Source organism: Mus caroli, chromosome 2, assembly GCF_900094665.2.
Source record: "Mus caroli chromosome 2, CAROLI_EIJ_v1.1, whole genome shotgun sequence".
NCBI lineage: Eukaryota > Metazoa > Chordata > Mammalia > Rodentia > Muridae > Mus > Mus caroli.
Genome location: NC_034571.1, coordinates 31,770,530 through 31,797,609, shown reverse-complemented (window position 1 = coordinate 31,797,609; position 27,080 = coordinate 31,770,530). Strand labels below are relative to the sequence as shown.

The 27,080-nt window shown below is 46.8% G+C and overlaps 1 protein-coding gene across 2 annotated transcripts in view; it reads left to right on the top strand.

Moving 5' to 3' along the window:
- Ttll11 (tubulin tyrosine ligase like 11) overlaps nt 1–27,080 on the top strand; it is a 233,650-nt gene that overhangs the window by 75,610 nt on the left and 130,960 nt on the right. For both annotated transcript variants that reach the window (XM_021156573.2, XM_021156572.2), the window contains exons 4-6: nt 4,871–5,446; nt 17,604–17,699; nt 18,594–18,709. In XM_021156573.2, coding sequence (XP_021012232.2) covers nt 4,871–5,446; nt 17,604–17,699; nt 18,594–18,709 — 788 coding nt within the window. The remainder of the gene's footprint in view (nt 1–4,870; nt 5,447–17,603; nt 17,700–18,593; nt 18,710–27,080) is intronic.

The following is a 27,080-nucleotide window of genomic DNA, read 5'->3' as shown; positions in this document are numbered from 1 at the left end:
AGACCCCACGGCTGTTGGACTCGTCCCTTGTGTCCTGCCCAGTATACACTTTGTCTATCAGAGTCTTGTTTGTCCTGAAGATCCATGACACCAATGGCCTGGATTGTTAGGATGAAACGTAGGTCCTCCAATGTGACAAAACATGGCTCTAACTAGCTTTGACATCTCTGGTGTCATCATAATTCAGAACTTGTCCCCATGCCTGCCCCTCGTTGCTAATAATGCTCTGTGGCTTTCTAGTCTGGCTGCTGAACTTCCTCCCTCCAGGTGCTCTGGCTTGCTTCTCACACAGGCCTTGCCTGCCTGATGCAAACTCGTCATAAATCTCCCATGAGCTCACAGATCACCCTGTGTGCTGGTGATAAAGCACAGCATGATCTCTCTGGTGGTTCCATGAATGTTTGTGATACAGCCTTCAATAGAGAAACCCCTGCTTAGCACTAGCTAGCAGGTTGAGCCCCAGGACCTTCTAGTAAACCCTCAATTTTATAGGTGAACACGGCAGAGCACAGAAGAAAGTCCAGTGACCTTCCATGGTCACATGACAGGCAGAAATATCCTAGCAACACTGGAGCCAAAATCCAGATTTTTCTGGTTTACGCTTCTTTCAATTCAACGAAGGCTAATTGGTGCAAACACACATAACAAAAGTTTACCAGCTTTGCCTATTTTTTTCTTTTGTGTGGCAGGGGGTGTACATGTATGTTTTCACATAGATGCATGCACATGTATGTATGTACACATGGAGCCCAGAGACTGTTGTCAAGAATCTCTGATCTAGTCCTTGGTGTTAGCTTTCCAGACTACCTGGAGCTCATCGCTTCCGCTATGCTGGCCAATCAGAGAGCTGCTGGGATCTGCCTGTCACAGTGCTGCCCACCCCACCCCGATTCTGGCATTATAGGCACATGCCACATGCCCAGCTTTTTATCTGGTTGCTGGGGCTAGAACCCAGGCCCACATGCTTGGGTGGCAGGGACTCTATCAGCTTCATAATTTTTGGAGGGTAAAGTTCAGTGGTACAAATATTGCCCAATCCAGCTGTAGAATTTTTAAAACCTTAAGCTTAAATTCTGTCCTTATTAAATTGCTAACTCTACTAACCACCCCACCCCCAACCCCAACCCCTTCTATTTCTGTATTCTTGCCACTTCAAATTCTTAAGAATTTGACTGCTTGGGGACCTTGCACAGTGGGATCCTAAAGTCCTTTTGGTTTTGTGTTTGGCTTGTTTCTCTGCACAGAGTGCTCAAGGTTTCGGTCTTTCAGGCTAATAATATCCCACTTAAGTAATGTTGGAAAGCCAGGCTTTCTCAGACGCCTTTCCAGGATACCACTAGGGGGCAGTAAAGGTGCAGAAATTTTTCAATAAGCCTCCTGAGTGCCAGGCAAGCCAGCCGGCATCCCCTATGTATCTCTTTCAGCCATCCGAGTATACAGTTACAAGATAATGGATTTCACATCCGACAGCAGAGTTGGATAAACCAGAGATACCATCAGCTGTAGTTTAAGAGCCGTCTTCCTCACATTCGGCCAACACTAAGGCATAGAACTTCATTTCAGACAGTGGCTTCAGATGCTATTTTGGCTTAATTAATTCACTTTAGTCCGGTGGTTCTCAGTGCACACGACAGAATCAGATATTCAGACTTCAGCCAGAATCGTCAGAATTTCGGTGGAAGGTGAGGGTGAGGTTGGGCCCAGAGACAGAAGCTATATTTAACATCAGTCGTTGAACGGAAAGATGTCTGTTAAGCAAAACCAGAAAGGTTCAGAAGATATGAATTCTGATTTATTTTTATTTTTTTATTTTTTTGGCTGAGAGGACTGGAAATATAGGAACCTCATTTCCTAGACCCAGCACTTGTATGTGCATATGTGTGGAGGCCAGAGGTCAGAGGTCAAAGGTCAAAGCCAATGGTCCTTCTCAATCGCTCTTTACCCATTTTAAGACAAGGTCTCTCATTGTGCCTGGAGCCCAGTGGGCAGCCAGCCCTGGGGTTCCTCCTGTCTCTGCCCCCCTAGATCTGGAATCACAGTGCTATACCACCATGTCTAGCTTTCTTATGTGGGTGCTGGGGGTCACACTCAGGTCCTGCTTTCATAGCAGTTAGTGAGCCAGGCTGTGACACTTTTGAACACATTAGGAACCCAGACTGAAGATTTGGAGTTGGGGTATCCCAGACAGCTCAGGATTCAAAGACACAGTTCCAAGACAGTCACGTTCAGGGTGAGGTCAGAGCCCAGATATTAGTAATGGCTGAGATATTAAAGTCTTTGGCTGATTAGTCGTGGCACACGCCTTTAATTCCAGCACTTGGGAGGCAGAGGCAGGCAGATTTCTGAGTTCAAGGCCAGACTGGTCTACACAGAGAAACTCTCTCTTGAAAAAAACAAAACAACAACAAAAGTCTTTGCTACAGGAATCAGAAAAACGGATCTTTCATTTTATCTTATCAAAAATAAAATTGTCACAGGGAACCTGAGGTGGGATCCAAGACCTGGGTTCTTACCCCACCTGCCTCACAGGCCCCGCCCCTTCCCTCAGCCTCAGCCTTCCCCTCTGCACTATGAGCAGATGGGATGATGTCGCTCTCCGAGGATCCTTTGGTTCAGAAAATTCAATGATTCTATTAGAATTAATAATCTTGATTTGTAATGACGACTCTGGCACAGAGAGGAAGAAATATTTAACAGTGTAATGAATGACAGAGACTATTGACCATGTAGTTTAATTTATTTAAGGCACATACCCTGAATTCAAAGGAGAAAATATCACTCCTGATAATATATTGAACTGTTAGTATCATCGGCCTAGCAAAAGCTTTCTAGAGGGAAAAAATTACCCACCAGTGCAAACTTGACATTTTTCACTTGCTGATCCACGGCTGTCGTTCGTCTATAGCAGCCATGTTTGCTGTAAGGGCTATGCGTGTGGGTGCTTCGGATGAATATTAAATAATGACATAAGCGTCAAGGTCACTGATGCAGGCAAGGCTGTGAGGAGGTTGGGCCTGAGAGGGAACCCGCATTGATCTCTTGTGAAGTTCTGTTCTGGAATCCTGCTGACGTGGAGGACACAATTGATGGGAGCCATTATCAAGGCTGTAAGTGTACCTCCATTGTTAAGGATCTTTTACAAGACCCAGGAATCGGCAAAAGCTTCAGCTAGAAATATAGGCCAGTCAACGAGATAAGTGCATTCTAGAGAGTGGATGGCCTGGGTCAGGCTTGCACAGTGAAGGCAAAGGCTGATGGGAGGCCAGCGCCAGACCATCATCGACTTCTCCTGCAAGTCGGGCACTGTTTCTGGGGATGGCTCAGAAGAGAGCTTCCATGCCAGGAGCTACAGAGAGCAAGATGTCTGTCTTCACATGTCCCCAGTGAAAACGTCTTCTCTGAGCATTTCAGCCCACCTTCTTCCATAGCTTCCCAAAGCACACCCCAACAAAGATGTCTGGATGGCTCAAGACTTCTGAATTTGTAAAGTATAGAAATGTATGTCTTTCAGCTCCAGAGGCTAAGAAGTCCAATGCCAAGATGCTGATAGCTGGTGAGGGGCCTTCTTACTACATCACAAGGTGACAGAGAGCACCATGGGACAAGACACATCCAATGTGCTAGCCAGCACACAGGAGGGCTGATCTCTCCCTTTCTTATGAAACTACCAGTGCTGTCATATGGCTATATGCTTAGGCTTCTTCAACTTTACCTGCCAAGTTTCTACATTAAGAAACCATCAACATGTGCATATAGAGGTTAAGTTTCCAACATGTGAACTTCAGGGGGAACACCTTGAAGCCATAGCCTGGAGGAATCAGGTACCCATAAATTATACACAACCACAGGTCCAGATCTGGGCTGGCCAAGTGCCTAGATGGTCTTGGGCATGTCCTGCTGGCCCAGATCTGGGAAAGAGCAGCTGCTGCAGATGACAGAACCTAGTTCCTGAAAGGTCCAGACAGGTGGAGGAATTGGCTAAGTCTGTGAGATACACATAATAAAGCAGAAAGCCTGTTTCTCATGTGCTAGCTCAGGGTTTGTTACTGGGCCTGGTCCTTTGTACATCTCAGCTCGTCACATCTTTATATTGTTCCATTGAGGGTTGAAAAGAATATGGAGGAAGGCACAGGGCTCTAGGGTAATCAATCCAGGATTTAGCCTCAACGCTGCTGCCTCCCCCAGTTAAACTCACAGGTTTATTTTCTCTTTGAGTCCTTAGCCTGCTCAGGTGGTCGGATGTTTGCCAAGCATGCACAGAGCCCAGCACCACACAAGCCAGCTGTGATACTTGCTTATCTGTAATCCTAGCACTTGGGAGGTGAAGATGGTTGGGTGACGAGTTCAAGGTCATCCTTAGCTATAGAGCAAGTTCAAGGCCAGGCTGGACAAGATGCCCTGTCTCAAAACAAACAAGATCCAGAAAGGGGGGAAAAAAACCCTTAATTCTATTTGACAAGTATTGAAGGTAGAGAGAAATAATTTGCTCTGTAAATGACACCGGCAGAGCTTGAATCCAGGCAGGCTGACTCTTTCCTCTCATATGTAACAATGGCTGCATCCCTCCATAACAACCGTGTTTTTTGGGAGGGTTTGATGAGGTGACTAGTGTAAAGAGCCCAGTGCAATTCCTGGCATGTCACAGGTAGTCACAAATTGTATTAAGCTGTTGCCGTTGGTATAGTTACATGACTTGTTAAGGATACAACTAAGAACTGGTGAAGTGACTTGAACTCAGGTCACCCACCTCACTCTTGAGTACAAGACTGAGGACAAGTCTCATGTCACTGGACCCCCAGGCAGTGTCATCTCTGTGGAAGGGAGATATCTGACACATCCCTAACAGTCTGGTCTTTTCCCTCCCTTCCAGGTCCAAACGGTGAAAGATGGTGACCCCTCCTGGAAGCCCACTTTTATTGTGAAACCGGATAGTGGTTGTCAGGGTGACGGAATCTACCTCATTAAGGATCCCTGTGATGGCCGCCTGACTGGGACCCTCCATAACAGGCCGGCAGTGGTCCAGGAGTACATCCGCAAGCCTCTCCTCATTGACAAGCTCAAGTTCGACATCCGTCTGTATGTCTTGCTGAAGTCCTTGGATCCCTTAGAGATTTATATTGCCAAAGATGGACTCTCTAGGTTTTGTACAGAGCCATATCAAGAACCTAACCCCCAGAATCTGCACCATGTCTATATGCACTTGACCAACTACTCCCTGAATATCCACAGCAGCAAGTTCGTCCACTCTGACAGCGCCAGCACGGGCAGCAAGAGGACTTTCTCTAGCATTCTTTGTAGACTGTCTTCCAAAGGTGTGGACATCAAGAAGGTCTGGTCTGATATCATCTCCTTAGTTATTAAGACTGTCATCGCCCTGACCCCAGAGCTCAAAGTTTTCTACCAGTCAGACATCCCAACAGGAAGGCCGGGGCCCACCTGCTTCCAGGTAACCATGCCAACCGCCACCCTGAGTTTTAGCCTTGACTGGGCTAGGGAAAGGCTCCTTGGCTATGTGATGAAGGATGGGTAGGATTGCATTGTCAGAGGTGGGGATACACAGGTGATGGCCACTCTGGGATTTTGTGTTAACCCCCCAGACCAACTTTGAACTTTCTGTTTCCTAGGTGACTTGGGGCAGGCTACTTTCCTTCATTTAACTATAAATCTGTAAGATTCTTGTGAGCGCACATATGTCATGCATACATTCTTTGTTCATTGGACAGCTGTTACTGCTTACTTAGGAGGGGGTCAGGCATTGTTGTAGAATCCTGCTGCCCAATGCCAAGGATCCACAGTGGGGAAAGCCATTAAAGAAGCCATTGACACAGAGGGTTACATGTCGTAGAATCAAGTAGGAAATGGACCAAGTGCAATGGGGTTGTGGACCAAGCCACCATTCCTGGCTCAGTGCAAGAAGTCTTCTTAAAAGACATGGCAGTCCCACTGAAAGTTGAGGAGAGAGATGGAGCAGGAAAGAATGAATAGGGATCACCACAGACTATTCTAGGTAAAGACATGCTGCTCTGGAGGTAAGAGGGAAATCTGATGTGTTTGGAACACCCAAAGAAGTTCAGTGTGGTTAGGGCACATTTTGAGGCACAAAGGAGGGATATGAGAAAAGATGAGGTGGGGGTGAGTAGATCAAGCCCACGTTGCGGAGAGCCTTGGGGTCAGTGGCAACCATCATCAGAGGATTATAAATGGGACAGATCATGGTCAGCTCAGAAGTACACAGTTCCATGATCAGTGGGTTATGTATTGAGCCAAGGCTGGCTGCCAGGAGATTGCTAATGTATGCTTCTGTACATGCAAGAGCAGATGCTGGCTCTGCATAGGAAGATCTTGATAGACATGAAGAGAAAAGCTGAGTTCCATCTGAGGGTGTTGGATGGCTAGACTCAGTGACTGAGGGGCTCTGGGGAAAGAGAAGAGATGGTAGCAGAGAGGAGAAGAGTTCCTGGGGTAGAGTTCTTGGGATCTTGGAAAGATGGATAGAGACTACTTGTAGAGGATCGGGCTAGCAGTTAAGGGCCAGGATCTGAAGGCAAATGCCTGCATGGCAGTTGAAAGAAGAGGTTAGTACACAGGTGGCTATTTGGGCTGGCATTTGGGAAAGACTGGTGGGTTGGAGAAAGAACTGGGAAGTTATCCACTGCCGTGATTGAAGGTATGAGGTGGTATGGACAAGACCCCCATGACACCCCCAGTTAACAGGAGGATGGAAAGAGGCAGGGAACCAACAAAGGAGACTGAGAAGATGGATCAAGGGGTAACGTGTTGGAAATGCCAAGGAAGAGACGCTCAGAAAATACCTGAGCATGGGCCTGTAGCCTCAAACATTGCCAGGACGTCAGGCAAGAGCATTCCTGGAACTGTCCATTATGTTCACTGACACTTGTCCTGGGGACTCTAGGAAAAGATGTCTTGGGCAGCCAGCCAGTTTGTGAGAGGGAAGGAAATGGAGTATGGTGTAAAACAGCTTTTTAAAACATAGCTCTCAGGGGTGAGCCAGGGGCATGGAGACTAGGCACTTATGAGGCACACCCTTCCTGTCACCAGATCTGTCAGACCAGGCAAGAGAAGATATGATGGACTTCTGGGATCCTCTCCTCATAATCTTTCATATTGTTGCATAGCATGATGGGAGTGGGGTGGAGGGTGGTGTGTGTGTGTGTGTGTGTATGTGTGTGTGTGTGTGTGTGTGTGTGTAATAGAACAACACAGAACATATTTGTAATGATCACACCCAGCTCATTGCCCAGCTCTGATTTGTGTTCTTCCCTATTCTCTTCCCCAACCCATCCTCTACATAACCACTATTCTGAATCGTATGTTGACCATTTCCTCGACTTTTAGAACTACACGTGGTCATGCATATATGTCCCCCCAGACAGGACACTGCCTTATCTGACTCACTTCCGAGCTTCATATCAGCCCCGGTGTGACTCCCACCTTCTGAAGTGCCTGCTCTTTCACAGGCAATGGCCCAAAGGTCTGGCCCATTGCTGGGGCTAGTGGCATGGCTTGGCTCGCACTGGTGCACACCACATAAGTACGCACAATTTATCACTTTTTCTGTCAAAGGAGATCTGGGTGTTTCCTGACTGGGCTAGAAGGGTTGAAGGCAGTAAGGGACGAGAGTGAAGAGAGGGGTCAGAGCAATGTCTCTCATAGATAGACACCTACTGACCAGCCCACAAGCACACTGGGTAGCTCCAGATCCAGAGACTCAGGGATTTAGCCCCCATCAGCAGGGTCATCAGGTGAAAGCCTCTGGTCAGGGATTGAGACAAAGTGAGAAGTAGTAATTGTCCCATAGAGTCCCATCCATGGTCCTATGCCAGTCCTGCTCTCTGAGCCTGCAGTTCTTAAGCAGGTATTTGCAATAGCCATGAGGAGATGGTTAGAAAGGGCTACTGAGGAAGACTTCAGGACAGTGCCAGAACAAAGAAGTCCCGACCCAGGCCACCACAAAGTGAGGGTCACACCCTGGGCTCATCCCTGAGGACAAGTGTGGCCATGCCTGTTTGGCTATTCTAAGAGCATCCCATGGGGCCAGGCAAGCATGACCAAACCACAGAGGCCCAGCAAGGAGGACCGGGTGGTCATTATGTGTGTGTCCTGCAGTAGACAGGCGACAACAGCCACCAAGGTTGGGGTAGGGCCACCTGTAGGGGACTGAAGGTCTAGATCAGGAGCCACTGCTTTGGTTGGGGTCACAGCTAGATGGGCCCAGAACCTCATGGCCATTTGCTACTATTTGACCACACACTAAACGCTTCCAGGGTGAGGAGACAGGCTAGGAATGAAGCCCTTTCTGGTATAGTAAGTACTGGAGACTTTCTCACCACCTAGTGTGTCTTTGGTTCCCTCTGCACCTGTGTGTGTGTGTGTGTGTGTGTGTGTGTGTGTGTGTGTGTGTGCGCGCGCCCCCATGTGCACACTGGGAAGTGATGTGGGTGAAGAGGCTTTAAGAAGGTGTCAAGTGGTATCTGCTTAGCATTTGTTGCTCTGAGTGCCTCGAATTCATAGTAAGGAAGAGGGTTTGGAACCTACTTACAGCCGAGTCCACTCCTGCTTGCTCTGTCTGAATCACCTTTCAGGATGCTGTTAGCTGGGCTCTAGACACACAGGCAGACCTTGAGGTTTCCATGGTATGGTTCTGATGTCCGTTTGCCATGTGACCTGTCCTAAGTCACTTAACTCTTCAGGAACTTAGCTTCCTCCCCTGCCTTACAGGGTCAACACCCAACTCCTGTGAGACATGGATGACATAGGAAACACTTTGCATACTGTTGAGACTCGGCACAAGTGCAGGAAGTTAATACTTAGCTGGGCAGGTCTTTCTTGCTTGTAGCAAGACCTGGCCAGATGGCAGCATTACAGAGCATAAACCCTGGCCAACCAAATTACACTCATCTGGGGCATGTGACTGTGACCCTGTTCCAGCCATGACCACAGTAATGACTTGGGAAACATGGTGGCCAAGCAACAGCTGGCACGCCTCTGCTGTGGTCAGATTTCCTGTAATCTGCTGCTGAGGAACACAGCTGCCCTGTCATTTCAGCCTCTGCCTTGTCATTGCCCAGGCAGCCCCAACCACAGAGCCTCACATCTGCTGTCTTGAGGGCAGCAGTGTGACCCTGGCTTAAATATCAAGGTCAGCCTGGGTGTAGACAGTCATGTGGCAGAAACACACACAGAGGGAACACACTTTGTGGCTTGAACTGTATAGTTTTCTTGTTCTCCATGTCTAATTTTGCCTTTAGCCATGACCCTCCTGTTGGATGTCTAGAGATAGAGCTTTCCTAAGGCCTAGTATAAGCCTCCTCTTCCTGTGTCCTCTGCCCACTCTCTTACCCCACAGTCTAGACACATCACCAGGCAGAAGCTGAGAATCAGTGTATTGGGGTGGGGGTGGAGGGGCTGTCAAGGGCTGGGGTTTCCCTCTCAGATGGACTGGGTTGAGCTTCTCCCAGCTCCTGCTTACAGCAACTGTAGCTGGCGAGCTCGACAAGTCAACCTTTTCTAGTCTGGATTTTCGTAGCTATAAGTAGCAAAGCTTGTTTGTAGCCATACCCCAGAGTTGTTGCACACTCCAGTAAGAGGGAGCTGTGTAAAACAGCCCCCAACACACAGCAGTCACTTAATAAGTGAGAATATGGGTGTTTATTACTCTGACAACAGTTATCACACCTACCCACAAGAAGGTACCTTGAAGTTACTGTAAATCGGCAACTATCCTCATTTTAACTAGGACATTGGTGATACAAGTTTGGAATCAAGTTTGGAAACCAAGACCTTAGCCTGGTGTTTGTCGCATCCCAACCCAGCTGCCTAGCGCCCCTGTGCCTCAACCTTGGTTCTCCCACACCAGATCTGCTTCCTCTTCAGAGGTTGTCACCAGTGCCTCCCTGGTTGGACCATTGGTCCTCTGTCTCTGCCAGCCTGGACTGCTCACTCCTATTCACTAGTTTCAATATTCGGTACCTTCCAAAGTACAGCTCAAGACTTTCTTTCTCTGTAAAGCATTCCTTGTCCACTCTGACAGCTACGTTATTTTCTTCCTTTGCAATATATCACATTCCCTGGGTAACCACTGAGATGAGACCTGAGATAGGTGTGGGGCATGTAGCTAAGGCCAGGGCCTCTAAGGGGTGCTCCGGTTAGTGTGAAAGACTCAAAGAGATAATCCCTGCTCTGTATACATCAAGCTGTCCAAGTGCTCACATGAGATGAGGGGGGAGAGTTAACTGTCCAACTGAAGGCTCCCAGAGGAGGGGATGCCCGAGTGAGTTCAAGTCATGATTGAGGGTTTTCCCAGCAAACACCGAAGGGTCTCACATTCTCCTGTTTCCCTGCTACCTTAATGGTTGTTCTTCCCTGGCCTCTTCCTCTGGACCTGTTATTATTTGGAAATATATTGGAGGTCCCTAGAGATCAATTCTTGGAAACTTGTCTTTGTACATCTACCATCTCTTCCTAAATGATCTCATCCTGCCCTGTGGCTTTAGGGATCCGCTAAGTGCTGTTGAGCCCTAAATTCATATTGCTAATCTTGGCCTCTGCTGGAGCTCCAGGCTGATATATACCATTGCTCCCTTGCTCTTCCCACTGGGATAGCTAGTGGGCACCAAACACCAGAGTCAAAAGCAAACCCGCGCCTTCCCTCCTAAAGCTTGCCACCCACAGCTCTTCCTGTTTCTGTAAGCAAGCAGCATTCACATAGACCAGAAGCTGGAATCATCCTCTGCTCTTTCATCCCCTTCTTGCCACATGCAACTCACAAAGAACCCTGCAGGAGCCAACAAGAAGCTTCAGAAGTACAAGTCAAGTGGCATTGCCTTGCCTTGCTCAAACCCCGCAAGGGCGCCTTCATTGCACTCACAACCCTGGCTGCTTATGCGATTTATAAGATGCTGTCTAATCCATCCTCTCTGTTCTATCAGAGCTCAGCTCCTACCATGTTCCTTTCGGCCATCTACTTTGTTTCAGTACTCGTTTCTACAATGCTCTTGCCAGCCCTTCAAACAGGACTCACTCTTTTTAGTGTCTTTAGTTACTGTTGACATGTCACCTCCTGAAATCCACAGTTCTGGTCATGATGGAGCCACAAAGACTCATCCTTAACAGCTTGGCTGCCAGAAATATGTAAAAATAGGTATGTAAGTGTTTTGAGCTTTGGATGATAGAGGTGGCCTTCTACTGTGAGCCCAAGAAAAGGATAGAATCAAAGCAAATCCTGCTGATGTCCCTGCTTTCTGTTAGAGGCAGTGTCTGGAGTATGGGACAAGGATGGGGTGCCACACAGACCTGGTGACCTCAAGGAAAGAGACTGGTGATGTGGGCCAGATTCTGGAAAGCTGATGGCTAAGTCAAGAATGAGCCCCAGAAATCTATCCCAGGATCCCAGCAAGTCTTAGTGGAGTCCTAGGCCATTTGTGTGTGTGTTAGGGTGGGGGTGGGGTGTTCATCTACCAAGCTGGAAAAGAATGACCTGGAACTGGTAATGTGACCTTCTGGAGCTCACACATGACAGGGAGGAGTTCTAGCCTTGAACAGAGAGTCCAGATCTAAGCTACAGTCCAGAGGCCTTGCTGGTTACTCTGGGTGTTTAATGAAGACGTCAACGATGTTCTGTCTCCATGAATTGGCACATGGATTCTTCTTCAGTTGACACAGCCCATCTGACCATAAACAAGATTTTAAGGTATCAGAATAACCCACAAAGACTGATTGTAGCACAAAGCCCAGAGTCTTGAGATGGATTCTCGATATCTGTCATAGTGCTGCCATTGGTGCCCAACATCCAACTGAAGAAATCACTAACGGTGCACACAGGAAGGAGAGCTGGGGACAAGTGTTCACTAGATCCAAGGTCTTAATGATGAGAGAACCAGCAAGAAAAGAATAACAGAATAATTACAGTGATGCACAAGAGCTCAAGGAAAATACTATCTTAATAAAGAGAGAGCTAGAAGTCCTTAAAAAGAGCAAGTGGAACTTCTAAAGAGTCTAAAATCCAAGCCAAGCATGCTGGTCCATGTCTGTAATTCTAGCATCGAGGAGGCTGAGGCTGAAGGATGGAGGCCAACTGGGGCTGTACGGGGAAACCCCACCTTAAAAACAGAGAAGCAGCAAGAAAACAACCAAAATGGAATCTTGTTAATGATGTGAAGTTTCACCGCCTGGGATCAACTGAAGAAAGCAGCAGTGACCTTGAAGGCAGCAGCAGAGTTATGCAAAACTACACAGGTACAGGACAGGACAAATCATGGAACAGACCAGGAGACCTAACCCACGTTCATCTGGGTCCCAGGACAACAGAGAAAAGGCAATCATAGAAAACATATAAAGACCTGGTAGTGGGAGCTTTCCAAACCTCGTTAAACATAACGGAAGTTCACAATCTAAAAAGCTAAAACAAAACAAAAGATGACAAACTAAAAACAAAACGAAAAACACACCAACAAACTCCAAACAGGACACATGCCATACACCCCCACTAATACACCTCCACTCATACACCCCCATTCCCCCCACCCCCCCACCCCCACCCTACCCCACCATAAGACTTACAATCAAACTGTGAATAACCAGTAATGATAAGAACAGCTTTACAGCAGCCATGGAAAAAAAGACTGATTCATTGAAAGGAAGAATGGCATGTGTACACACACACACACACACACACACACACACACACACACACACCCTGTGAGAGGCTGTGTGAGTCAGAAGACAGTGGCTCCTTACCTGGCCTCTGCCCCCTGTGCCAGGCTTCTAGTTCTTACCTTGCTCATAGCTCTCTCCCCTCAGACATGTGAGCCCTGGAGACAGCAGAGCTTGATTTTGAGTTGCTTTGTTCCTAATGACAAAGAAATGGTGCCATCCAGGAAGAAGAGAAGCGTGGGGGGTTGGAGAGACACAGCTAACTAAAGCAACCTGGAGCTGTATGGTGAGAACCCACAGTGAGCGCCAGTGGGGGAGGCGGCTGTGTGAGACAGGGTCCAGCCAACCCTTAGCTGAGGCCACGCCACAGGGCTTGAACCTCTATGGGCAGAGGTGAGGCAAAGGGTTGGTCGCATTCTATTTGCATTCTAGAAGTTACCCTGACATCTAATGCCGATAATTTAATTTTAAAAGTCTGAGTTTGAAATCAGGGAAAGCTGAGAGCTGAGAGAAGGCTCCAGAAGAGAGACTGGGCCATATCTAGAAAGCTTGTGAAGGAGCCGGCAAGCAGCCGTAAGGGGTGAAGGGAGAAGTTTTGGCTTGACTGATGGTTGGGTAAGGGAAAAGGAACCTGTTATCTACCGCTGTGGACAAGCGGAGCAGCTCAAAACAACCTACCTTCATTATCTCAGCATTCCTGGTGATCAAGAAGCTAGGACAGGACCTGGAGAGTTGGCTCAGCAGTTAAGAGCATTTGTTGCTCTTGCAGAGGACTTGGGTTTGATTCCTAGCACCTACATGCTGGCTCACAAGTCCTTTAACTCCTGACCTCAGCAGGCACCAGGCACACACTGTGCACAAATGTACAAGCAAGCAAAATGCTAATGTGCAGAATATAATAACATAAATAAATATAAAAACCAACATAATAAACTTTTAAAGATCTAGGGGTATAATTCTAACACTCTGGAGAATTCCAGGTTAGTCAGGAAAGCTAACACAGTGAGACCCCTCCCCTTTCTCAAAAAAGAAAAGAAAAAAAAAAGAAAAAGAGAAAGGAAAAGAAAAAGAAATCTGGTAGTAACTGATGTGTCTTTGGCTGCAGTCTTCAGGTTGGCCAGGGCCTCAATCCTCGAAGGGCCTCCTTGAGGGAGGTGGTCCTCCAAGTTCACTCACAGTGTTGACAGGCCTCAGGCCCTGCCTGGCGGGTGACTAGATAAATCAGGTCAGCTCTCTACAGGGCAACTCACTTGCATGCCTGGTGGCTTCCTTCAGAGTGGAGAAGAGCACCCCAAGACAGAGCCACTATCCATTTTTAACTTAAGGTTGAAAGAGGCACACCATCATTTCTGCCTCTTTCTGTCAGAAACAGGTACTAAATGTAGCTTTCACTCAAGAGGGTCGAGGTGGCTGGGGAGTTGCACAAACTCTTGAATCCTGGGAGATGGGACTCCTTGGTACATTAGAGACCATAGGCCATGGGTAGTAGTTGTATGTATAATTTGAGGTCCCAGACCTCCTTGTTGAGAACAGTTGATTTTGGTGGTTTGTAGCTCACTTGGAAGAGAATATTCTCTCTGTGGAATGTAGCTTGAAGCCTTTGTGTGGGTCTAGTCGGTCACTCAGGACCTTCTCCTACTCGGTCTGAAGCTTCTAGAGGTCAACAGCAAAGCCCAGGTGGTTTTAAATGCCAGGGCATCCTTCAGGTGGGGGCCCCACTCCACATAAGTGTTGGTCAAAGGGCTCCATAAGACAGGAGATTACACAACTGAAAAGCCACTTCTCCACTTGACAACACTTGCTGTGCCACAACTGTGAGAGAGACTTAGAGGAAGCTCCTTCCCTTCCCAAGCTGCAGGCTTTCAGGGTCTCCTAAGAGAAGGGACTAGACAAGATTAGTGATTTTTCAAAAAGGACAAAAAAGGGGCCTAGAGAGATGGCACAGTGGTTAAGGACACTGGCTGTTCTTCCAGAGGTCCTGAGTTCAATTCCCAGCAACTACATGGTGACTCACAACCATCTGTAATGGGATCTGAGACCCTCTCCCAGTGCTGTCTTGAAGACAGCTACTTATATACATAAAATAAACATAAATCTTTAAAAAAGAGACAAAAATGCATAAATGTCTCTTCCTGAAAGTAACATATTAAAAATAAGTCAAAGTTGACCCAATCTGGCCGGCTTCCTCCTTCCTAAAGAACACTGTCTCGGGAAATTGTGGACCAGGAAAATTCCAGCCTTTTTTTTTTTTTTTGCCAATTAAGACATTCTGGGATTTTAGTGGCAAGATCCAAGTTGAAGTTCTTCCCAGTTCTTTGAGTCTGAGATAGTTCATCAGCAAACTGGTTGAGAGGAAAGTAATTCAGATGTCCTTAAACTTCCAAAGACTATAATGTGCTTGAGCTTCCTTAGACACACAGTCCATCAAATGTGGATTCTATTGCAGAATGGATTCTATTGTGAGTCCCACTTGATGGTGCATGGTTGTAGAAACCATTTAGTAAATATAGCACTAATGAGTGCTAATGAATCACACTAATATCACACTATGAATGAGTGAAAGCTCTTATTTTACTGGTAAAGACAGTGGGGCCTAAAGCCACAAAGAAGCTTGCCTTCATTATAAAGGCAAAGCTGGAACATGAGTCGTCCCTTGTGACTCTATAGTATGCCCATGCCACTTCCATTTCTTGCTGATGTCTTAGTTGGAAACTGGAAAGGGGGCTAACATAGATCACCTTCTATATGGCGAGCACAGTCCTGGGTACCACTTTTCTTAGCCATGATTCATGACCCTGTAAGGGCTTCCATTTTATGCCCATTTCTCTACGAGCTAATGTGCTCAGAGAGGCTAAATGCCTCCCCTGAAGCCTGTTAAAGAGCTAGTGAGGGAAACTGAGCTGAGACTGGAGCCCAGGGCTTTCTGATTCCAAAGCATTTAAGATTCAAAACATTCAAAACCATGCACCCATGTTTAGATTCTTGAATAGTTGACATTGTTAGATGCCAAGCAACTTATTGGAGGAGGTTTTGCTGCCCTCTCCTACAGCTCTCAACACCCCTCCTCATTCACCAGTCCACTGGGCCTGGGACAGAGAAGAGTATCAGGTTTGAAAAGTATAAACCCATATTTCTAAGATACAGCAGAAAGCCGGGGCAGACACTTAAGGATGACCAGAACTAGCACCAGCCCTTGTCCTCAGCCTCATCATCTGCAGCACATGGCTCGGGCCAGCTCCAAAGTTACACCGCTGATGTCACCAGATCTCTTAAAGGCCTCATCACTCATACCCACTTGCCATTTATTATTAAGCAGGCCTGTAATACACGCAGCATGTCTACTGATTTCCACCCCTTCCTTTTCATGACCATGGGAAGAAAAATAGACCAAGGGTGATTTTTCCCAGCTCCTAATCCTGATTGCCCTTCACCAAGACAGAAGTTCTTTTTGAATCATTCCCAAAAATGGCCATTCAGACTTTGATTTCATTAATATAGATGAAGCTACAGTTTGATAATTATCATTTAACTAATGCATATTCTCTATGGATGAGCAAATGGGTTCCCTTCATCTCTCCCTCTCAAGTCCATAGATGAAGAGGTGTCTACACTGTACCTCTTTCTTTTCTGTCTGCTTATCCTCCGCATTATTTCTTTTGAGACCCTGGGGTTGTGTCAATGTTGTTGGAAATGTTCTAATATTCTTCCCTCTCTAGAGATCTAGGAACCCCAAAATCTGAGGTCCATGTAATTCAAGTCTGAACCTCATGAGGAGGATGCAAAGTTATCCAGGTGGAGGACTGTGTGAGGGGGAGAGCAAGATGCCCGTGGCACTTGGTCTGATAGACTTGTAAAGGAGCCGTTCGGAGGCAAGGGCAGCTGGATGGCAGAGCTTCACCTGGGGCCTGTCAGTGCTGAACTCAAGCACAGGCATCCAGCAATTGGTGCTGGAATGAGCCTTGAGTGCAGGCCTGGCCTGTGGTGGGGATGTGTGGAGTCGCTGCACAGGGTCCCATGTTTGGAATGGCTCTCCAGCTTTATGTTCTGGTTTCTCTGTCAGGAAAGTGTTAATGTTTTTTGAGCAAAAAGACACACACTCATAATACTGGAGGCACAGGTGGTTGGTTTAGATATGAAAGCCAACGCTCTCACACATGAGGTAGGCAGTTCTGAGGAAACCCACAGTGCTTCCCGAGGCCCAAACTCTGCTTCTGTCACAGAATGTTTCCATAGGATCTAATGAGATTCTGAATCTTTGGTGTGTCATATAGTTACTAATGGCTCTGTGTGTGTGTGTGTGTGTGTGTGTGTGTGTGTGTATGTGTGTGTGTGATGCACATCTCAGTAGGGGTCCTAGGAGCTGGAACACAAACCCACACATACACACACCAAGAGATTATATCAGGGTCACTCAGGGGATGGTGACTGCCCCATTCTACACTAATTCAGCGGGTGTGGCCTGTAGAATGAGCTACTTTGAACCCTTACTCATACACACTCCAGGTTAAGAAAGGTGGCCTCAGGTTTCCAGAAATGCAGCCAAGAAGTAAGTTCACAGAGGAAAGTGGAACAAAGGTCAAGAGAGAACTCAATGGACTGCTAATAGTCCTTAACACAATAAAAAGCCTGTTACAAAGGAAAGGGGTCCTCATTTTATGGCACTTGAGGTGACACTGAGAGAGCCACTATGGGAACGCATCCCATTACCAAGGTTTCTATTTAAAAAAAAAAAAAAAGATCTGCTATCCATTTGGTCCAACAAGTACACCCAGAGGGGCAAGGGCTGTGGAGGACAGAGATCAGAGTCAAGGCCAAGGCCGGAGACCGAGTTTGAATTTATTTTCCCCTTAATGTCCCTAATACCATACTCAATTCCTGAGAAGAAATTGTGGCCCGAGGGAATAATGCTGAGCTATGTTTGTTCTGCCCAGATTCTAGGCTTTGACATTCTTCTGATGAAAAACTTGAAGCCTATGCTACTTGAAGTGAATGCAAACCCCAGCATGCGAATTGAGCATGAATATGAAGTAAGTGATTGCAGCACACCCCCTGGGCCGCGAGGCTGCAGCGCACATACCCCTGATTGCAGGGTATCCCCTTGGCTGCCCAAGGCTTGCCACCCTTGGAATTTCACAGTAAAGTTTGGTTCAAGTCAAATACTTTTAGTTCTGTCAAACTCCAAACAGAGTCTATTAATATGAGACCTTTCCGACCCTTGGTAATTTCCCAGCATGCCATTCTTCTCATTTTTTAAGGTGGGAAACTTAGAAGCAGCTGAGCCTTTCCATCAGTTTTGACATGAACTAATTAGTTAGCCTCAGGAGATGAACTAATTGAAATTCTATGACTATGAGTTAGCCACATCGACATTCTTGAGCCACTAAGATAAACAGTACATTTAACAGTGCCTGTGCTGCCTACCCCTTGCCACATATTTAAAGAGCTAGAGGAAATACCCCTAAAATTACTACTGGGCTTTGGGGGGATTATCCCGATTCTTTTAATTTTTTTTTCAGCCCTCTTCACATTCTCAGCTCTTACAAAAATAATCCAAGAAGTACAGTGCTAAGATCAGGCATGTGGTGCACAGCTATAGTCCCAGGAGTCCAGAGGGCAGAATCATGAGTTCAAGACCACCCTCAGCTACATATCGAGTCAGTGGCTAGCCTTGGCTAACAAAATAAAACCATACCAATAGCAACAAAACAATAGCACTATTGTTTCTCTGTGTGAGTTTTGTGAATTTATAAAAGGTAATTTGCATGCTAATATGGAGGGGAGGTGTAAAAGTTCTCTTCTATGGATTTGTATAGACCACACATATAAACTGCACAACCATTTGAGCTAGTTGGAGGCAGTCAAGGATAAGCATCAGGACTGACTCACAGTTTGGCTCTAACTCAGCATCCTTACCTTCCAAGCTCTCTCCAGGGGTGTTTGAAAATATCCCCAGCCTGGTGGATGAAGAGGTAAAGGTGGCTGTGATCAGAGACACGCTGCGCCTCATGGACCCGCTGAAGAAGAAAAAGGAGATCCAGTAAGTCTCTAGTGTGTCATTGCTTCCTGTTGATTCCTTCATGTCTCTGCTCTGGGTCCCAAGTGGGTGAAGTAACTTCTTGAGAGCTAAATGAAGTCCACACATTTCATAAAGAGTCCCACATAAGCAGCAGCTTGAAATCAGGAATGGTTGGGGATATAGCTCAGCGGTAAAGCATGTGCCAAGCAAGCATGTGTGAGACCCTAAGTCCTTGGCCATCCAAATTCTAATCTCCCACTTCCTCAGTGACAGATTCTGCACTTGCCCATGACTGTCTGACTGGCAAGAGAGTGATAGCATGCAGGAGAGACCCCAAAGGGACACAGAGAGAGAGTGGCTTCAGTGGCCTCTGCCCCTCTCCCCACGGTGCTTTACACTCTTGTGGCATGAGCTCTGAGTTTGCAGAGTGGATGCCATCGCCTTCTGACACCTCTAGCACAGGTCCAAATTAAACTCTCCCCATGGGGACCCCAGGGGGACAATGAACGTCCCTGCTTCACTTTTCATGCAAGCATCCTTGATATGAAGAACACGTCCCTTGGCCAGTTGGTTTTGTTTGTCCCCCACCACATGCACGTCTGGTTCCCACAAAGTGTTTGTTGTTGACTGAGTCTTGGCAGAAACCCGAAAGCAGGTGTTTCAAGTAGTTCTTCCCATATTCGTGTTGTACTGGACTGACCCAAAAGCTCCAAGACCTAGCCTCGTGGCTCGAGGCAGGGAGGAGTGCTGACTTCCCTAGCAAGTGCTGGTTGTTGGGTTCCTCTGCTGAGACTCCTCATCCATGGGGCTCAAGCCCCGATCTTGCTTGAGTCACCTTACAGCCATGCTTCTCACCTTCAACTGCGCGTGAGAGCCTCCCCCAGAGGAGCTTTTAAATGCCAGCATGATGGCCTCCACCTTCAGCCACGCCGATTCTTAGGAGTATGGCTTGGAGGTTTGTCCACACATTTGCAGGTTCCCTGGGTGCTGCCTCGTGGCAACCATGGTCGAGCAAACATTCCTTGCAGGAAATGTGAGTCTATAAGATTGGTCATATTATCTTCAGGCAGGCTGGGTGCTAACTGTTCCCCTGATCTGTCCTGAGAACAATGTCATCACAAACACTCACTTCTATGGTTTGCATAGCCAGTTCCGTCTGTGTGGCCTCCATGGATTCCTGCTTCGGAGATGAGGTCCTTGGGCCACCAGATCCTTAGAGCATCTATGGCTGGATCGTGGGCCACTGACTAGACACACACTGCTACACACCCTCAGAAAAAACACTGGTTAGAGTTGCAATTTAGTCAGATGAATTGCCATAAAGCACACTCCTTAAAATCTTTCCTGCAATGGTTATTGATCTCAGCAGTCAAGATGAGATCCCAAGAGACTTTGTGTTCCACACGGAGAGAATTAGGTGGCTTTCTGCAGCATGGTAGTGCAGATTATTTTAGGATGACCTTGACACATTGGTATTCTGACTTCTTCTATGTAAACAAGAAGTTCAAAATCCATTGTGTGGCCTGAGCATACTTTTAAATTAAAAATTTTTTCTTTTGCAAATTTCCTACATGGGCGCTGTATTTACACATTTTCCACACATCCTCTGCAGCTCCTCCTGTGCCCTTCCCATCTCTCCATCTCAATAGTCACTACCACCTCCTTTAATATATATATATATATATATATATACATATATACATATGTACATATGTACATATGTATATATATGTGTATGTATGTATATATATATATATATATATATATATATATATATATATACCATATAAATACACACACACACATGTTTGTATGTGTGTACTTCGACCTGATCACTTGGGATTGGATAACCTACCAGAGGGCTCTTCTATGGCCATACTACCCTGAATGTACCCTCTCTCCTCTGAGCGCAGAGGTTAAACAATGCTCAGATGGGAGGCCTGAGTATTCTTTAACCTTTGCTACCAAGCACAGAGAAGCAGAGGTTCCACCCTTCACGGTAAAGCAGCACAGAGACATGAGTTTTCTTCTCCTCCTGTCTTGTTTTGAGTTACCTATACAATCCATAAGAGCTGAAGATCTGAAATTTAATTACCAAGGAGCCCAGAATCATTGATTGGGAAGGATAAAAGAGGCATTTTATAACTTATCAAGTCATAAGCAGCAGCAGCTCATTTTTAATTTACAAAGCATTGACGTTCGTATCGATATCCAAGGACAGAATTATCAGGGCTCTGGCTTCATTCCTAGTCTAGAAACCCTTTCATCTCTCTCCTTCTTACCTGGAGCATAAGGAGGTGTGTGACTAGCTAAACACCATTTTTTGTGATTTTTCCCTTAATTTCACCTTTTTACTTTATTTTTAGTCAGCATCCACGAGAGTACATTGCAATCCACAAAGTGCATAAATATATAACACATGTTATTGTGGTAACTTTACCAGGGTTGAGGCTGAAATTATTCTCAGTTCCTATGACTCAAGGTAATGGGACAAAGCACAGGGTGGGGCCATAGAAAATGTGCAGGGCTGTGGGGCCAAAACCTGTAGGTGCAGTTCTGAGACCACTCCATTACATCTGTACTGAGCGACGTCACAGTAGAATTCAGGGCCAGAATTAATCTGCAGTAGCAGAGTTTTCCATTTCTTTTTGCTGTTGTTTGTCTGTCATTTGAGTTGGATCTCACTGTGAAGTCTAGGCAGGCCTTGAATTCACAATCCTTCTGTCTCTGTCTCCCTAGAGGCAGAGGGATTACAGGTGTGTGTTGCCATGCCCAGTTCTAGAGCTTGTGGCACGGTCCTTATTAGCTCCTGCTTGGGGTGTTTGTTATCAAGACAGCTGGGGGTAGGGGGGATTTTATTGGCCCCACACAATCTTAATTAAGCAGATGTCCCTCAACCCCAAGGCTTCCCTGGAAAGGTGCTGAAGAACTATTAGAAAGGTGCCAGCATGTGCCTGTGCACCCTGCACCTCCATACAGCCTGGGTCCTGTAACCCCTGGGGACTTTCCTGGTGAGGCTGAGAACAGTCTAGGTGTTGTGTGTGCAGAGGAGCCTGACCCTAGTGACTGCCTTTTGAACATAGCTAATAGCACTTTCTTTGCTGGTTCATGAGGGTTTCCTGCTGTAATCTCAACTCTCAGAGGCTGACGGGATTGCCACAGACTCAAGGAAAACCTGTACTGCTTAGTGAATTTTTGCCTAGGTCAGGGCTACAATATCAGACGATGTCTCAAAAAAAAGGTTCTTTTGTGGCTAAGAGACAGCATTCAGTCTTCACTCTGTAGAAGCTACTACTAAGGGCTTCAGCAAGTCACATAGCTGTCTTGAGCCTCCAGGAGTCTTTTCTGCATAATATATAATGACATGTAAATAAAACAACAATAACTACATTCAAATGAAACAATTTAGTGGGCACTTTTTTATTTGGTTTGGCACTGGTTTTTGAGAGGCAGTCTCCCTTCGTGGGCCATGCTAGCCTGGAACTTGCATTCATTCAGACCTTGTGGCTCGGTTCCCTGAGGCTTGGAGTCCTAGGTTAAGTGCCACCACACTGTTGACAAAAGACTCTCTCTAATGTGCATTTTACTGATCAGTGAGAAAACAAGCCAAATCATAGACTGTCTGTTACTTTTCTTCTTGCAGAATTCTGAGTTTAAAACTAGTGATGGATCCTAAGTCTGAGGTGGAGAGATTACCAGAGAGGGTGCCTGGTGGACTTGTTTCCAGGCACCAAGATATCACTGGGACTTGTGTGTTTGGGAGGTTAGGAGAAATTGCCTTTGGAGTAAAGCAGGGAGACAACCATCACAGCAAACGAAGGTGACTGGAGACTTTTTAGTAGCTAGAAACTATTGATTTCCCTCCTGGGGCTCAGTGGAGGAGCCCTAAGAACGTGGAACTGAGGAGGCTGGCACTTAAGAGTCTGGAAACCTCATCTCTGTGGAAGTAAAATTCACATGCTGTAAATTTTAAACGTATACACCTTGAAGGCGTGGGTTATATAGCTCAGTGATAAACAGTTGCCGAGCATGTGTGAGGCCTTATATTTGATCCATAGCAACCCCTCCCCCCCAAATCAGACAATCCAGTGATATTTAGGGACATTTGGTACATGTCCAGTGTTATAGGGATATCAGTCTATCTAGCTCCAAGCATGTCTGTCACTCCGTGAGAAACCCATCCCTCTAAGCACCCCTGCATCCCCAGTCCTCTTCCCTCCCCTCTCCACCCGCTGCTGGCCATTCCCACCCTTGAGGGCTGCCTATCTGCCACTTCCTGTACTTGGTGATTTTGTTTTTTTTAAAAAACAGAATTTCACAATAAGTGGTCTTCGGTAGTTGACTTCTTTCATTTGTATAATGTCCCTGAGGTTTAGCAATGCTACAGCAGGTGTTAGAGCTTTGTATAGATTATAACCTGTTATATAGATTAGATACACTGCAGTTTGGTACCTGTTTGTCAGTTGACGGGCAGTTGGGCCACATCTGCTGCTAGGGTTAACTTCTGATTTGGGTCTCCTGTATTAGAGGTCACTTTCACGGAAGGAATTTTTTTTTCTGCCATAAGGAGCCACTAGAACCTCTGATGTGATCAGACCCTCACTTCGTTGGCACAGGCTCAGAGATCACTACCCTAGTCATCTGCCTGTCTCAAGATGCTTTCTCCCAGACATCTAAAGAACATTGACTTGGCAGCAGTGAACTTGGCAGCCAGGGCTGGGTGAGGTCCTTAACATCTCATCATGCTCTGGGCTCAGCCGTGTCACTTCCTTTCCTGAGGACACTGAAAAATGCTGGCTCCTGGGTCACCAAGGGGTCAGTCAGTCAGGCTATACTTTCAAACTACCCGATGGTGACAGCCAGTTCCTAAGCCTCGGTGACAGTTGATCCAAGTGATGGATAAAGGCATTCCACACCCATGCCTCCCCCTGAGTAACCTCTTCCCACCCAGAAACTGCTGGAGAAGGTTCATGAGTTGTCCCAAGTCACAAAACTCTTTAGAGGTGAGGTAGAAATGACTAGAGTCTCCTCACTGTGAGATGGGTTCTGCTGCACATTGAAAGTTCAACATCAAAGCGAAAGGGAAAATGAGGAAAACCCCTTTTCTCAAGGTATTTTGGTTGCCCAAGTCTTTGTTTTGAAACCTATCAGACATAGTCCCCAGCTATTCTCAGAGGAGGTCCTAGTTTGGGGGAGGTACGTCTAAGTCCAGAGGGGCCACTTTACTTGCTTTCCTTTCCTGGATGTCTGTCTTTCTGGTAACTGGACTTTCCTTGGGAATTATAGCCTTCTGGAATCCCAGAATTTATAAAGTGTGCCAGGGAGGCAGGCGTGGAGGAATCTGGGGGAGATTTTATGGAGCCTGTGATACCTCTTAGTGCCTGGGTTATACTCTGCTTGCCTTTGATTCAACTACAGCTGTTTGATACATGACTTATGGAAGCCCAGAAGGCCCCTTTCCCACAGTAACTTGGCACAGTCTACTCCCATTTCATTTACCCCTTCTCACCATAATAGCCCTGCTGTAAAGAGTGGAGGGAGCCTGCCTCGGTGCGACTGATTGAGACGCCCACTCTTCTTACCTCCTTGGCAAGCATTTCTCTGGACTCCTTTGCCATCAGAACCAACAGGTGAACCTCCAAAGCAGGTAGATTCTACATAGAACCCAGGACAAAGGTGAGGCATTCTGAGAGAACTGAGAAGAGGAACCTCCCAGGCACACACTGGGACTCTGAGTGTGACCAAGGAGTGTGGCTTTGTCCTGTCCTCAAGAAGAGGAAGCGCAGGAATTAGAACGCTCATAAGCTCAGACTCCTCCCGCTTGCATTGGCAGTACTGAGTAATAATAGGAATGATGGATTCACTTATTAAAAGGTTTACTATTTTTATTTTATGTATATGGACGCTTTGCCCTGCATGTCTATGATGCAGTCAGTGCCCACGGAGGCCAGGAGAGGGTATCAGATTCCCCTGAAACTGGAGTTAGGAGTGGTTGCTAGCTACATGTGAGGCTAGGAATTGAACTCCAGTTGTCTGAAAAAGTAGCCAGCACTCTTAACTCTTGAGCCAACCTTTCCAGAATTATGTGCACTAAGCATGCCATCCTAACAAAAGGGGCAGCCTCCTTCTGCTGGTGATCATGCTTCTGGAAACAGACTCTTCCAGAGGAACCATCTCCCTCTCCAACAGACTGGTCCATTTGTGCGTATACACAGCTGACCTTTGGTTGAAATCCTGAAGTTCAGCTGATGCCAAAGAATTCTTTATGCTGAACCCCAAGGACCAGCATACACAGATCCATGTGTCATCGAATTAAAAGAAGTCGGGGTCAAAGTAAGGTGACTGTTCAAATGTTCATTTGCATTTCATTTGCATCAGGGGTGCATTAGAGAAACAAGATTCCTTTATCTTGAGTGTTTGTTGAGCACTTACTGTGTGTCAAGAGGAGGACTCCAGAAGCAAATTAGCTCACAGGCCAGAAGGGGAGGTGAGATCCATACATAACGATCTACAAGGTGGAGCAGGCTAAGTACAGTGGATGCCAGGAGAAATTGTCAAGAAGGAAGAGCCTATGGAGGCAGCATTTCCTGGCAGGAAGAACTTCTAAAGCAGGTGAAGAGGCAGCACTACAGCTGAGGTGTAAGTGAGTAGGGCTTGAAATACAAAGACAAGGGGAAGGATGCCCCTGGGGGAGGAAGCAGCCGCAGGAGGCTCCGAGGGGAGTTCTGAAGAGTTCAGGGAGGCTGGAGAGGCAGGTGCAGGAAGTAGAGTGAAGAGAGGAGGGAGGTAGAAGGCGAGAAGGGCCGTAGAAACCCAGAGCCCAGAGAGGGCAGGCAGCCTGGTGTCAGAAGAAAGAATCCAGAGCTTGTTTTCTGAGTGGAATGTGCGGGGCTTTGAAGGAGCCCAGAGGTGACACAGGATCTTGTGTATGTGTGTGCCATTCCTGGAGAGAAGGCCAGAATTTTATTATCTAAGGCCAAAGTTGGATGCTCCATCGCCCAACCCTCCGAAGGTTGGGGACCTTGTGGTTTGCATCTACGCCGGCTGCCTGGTCCTCGAAGGTCTCAGGCTCCGGTGGGTTGTCAGTAATCTAGAAACACGTGGGTGCATTTCCATGGGAAACCAGACAGGACGTGACTAATGATACGTGCATTTCTCTGTGTGAAACACGCCAAGTCATTTCCATCTCAAAATGTGGAAATGCTGAGTGAGGAGTGAGCCTCTCCTGTGTGGAGTCTGCTGAGGGAGCCACTTCTGAGGCTGTCAGGAAAAGTGCATTTCCTGAAGAGAGTCATTCCAGAGGGCCATCAGGCAGCAACTGGGTCTCTCTACCACAGGCATGCAAGTGTCCCAGCCCCTATCTGAGTAGAGATGGGAAACTTGATGGACATAAAGCCAGTCAGTTAACATTATGGCTAAAGCGCTTGCCATGCAAGCCCCGGGGATGGGAGTTGAGACTCCAGGACCCACACAGAAATCAGTGTAGTGTGGGATGGCCGGCCCCCTGTATGACAGAGAATATGGTAGAGGCCACCTGTATTCCCAGAATTTGGGAGGAGGGTTCTCAGTGAGACAGCTAGCTGGTCTGGGTTTAGAGGGAGACCCTGTCCCATTGAATAAAGTGGAGACCTGTCTGTTTCTTCACTGTAAGCTAGAGCAGGGACTTGTCTCTCAATTTATGTGGGCTAAGCAAATGAGCAGGTGATTCTGTGTGTAAAAAACCTCAACCAACCAGGAAGTTTCTTGCTTTTCAGTAATGTCCCAAACCAGGACGGCTGAAGTGTAAGCTGGGGTGTAGAGAGAAGTTAGATCCTTGATAGGCAAGATTATCATCAAAAGTCAGACAGGGGTTTGTCTCCCTCTACATAAAATGACCACATCGTCTGAGGGAAGAGAGAGCCACTGAGGTCAGAGCAGAGATCCACTCGTGGCTTGTGTGTAGATGGAAAGCAGAGTGGGTAAACACAGGGCTCGGCAGTCAGATGCTTCAGGGGTAAATCCTGGCTCTGTCATTTATAGCCATAAAAGGTTTTGTCTCCCCACTCTGCACTCTGCTTCCTTCATCCATAAAAGGGAGTTTTGCAATTGGATTTTTTTTTTTTTAAATCTGCAAAGCAATGAAAAGTTCTTGCTTTGGAGGGAGGGAGAATCTTGCTTATTCCTGGGAGAGCCCTTGCTATGGGAAATGTTCAATCTGAATAGTTTTAAATAAGTGGACCACTGTGTGTGTGTGTGTGTGTGTGTGTGTGGTGTTCAGGGGAAAGTATGGAAGAAGAGGTGATGCAGTAAGTAGGAAGAGCTACGGCCATGACAGGTTAATCTTTGGCTGTGGGGAGGGATTTGATTTCTCTCTAATTATCTGCTAGATTAAAAGAAATGGAAGACGAGAAGG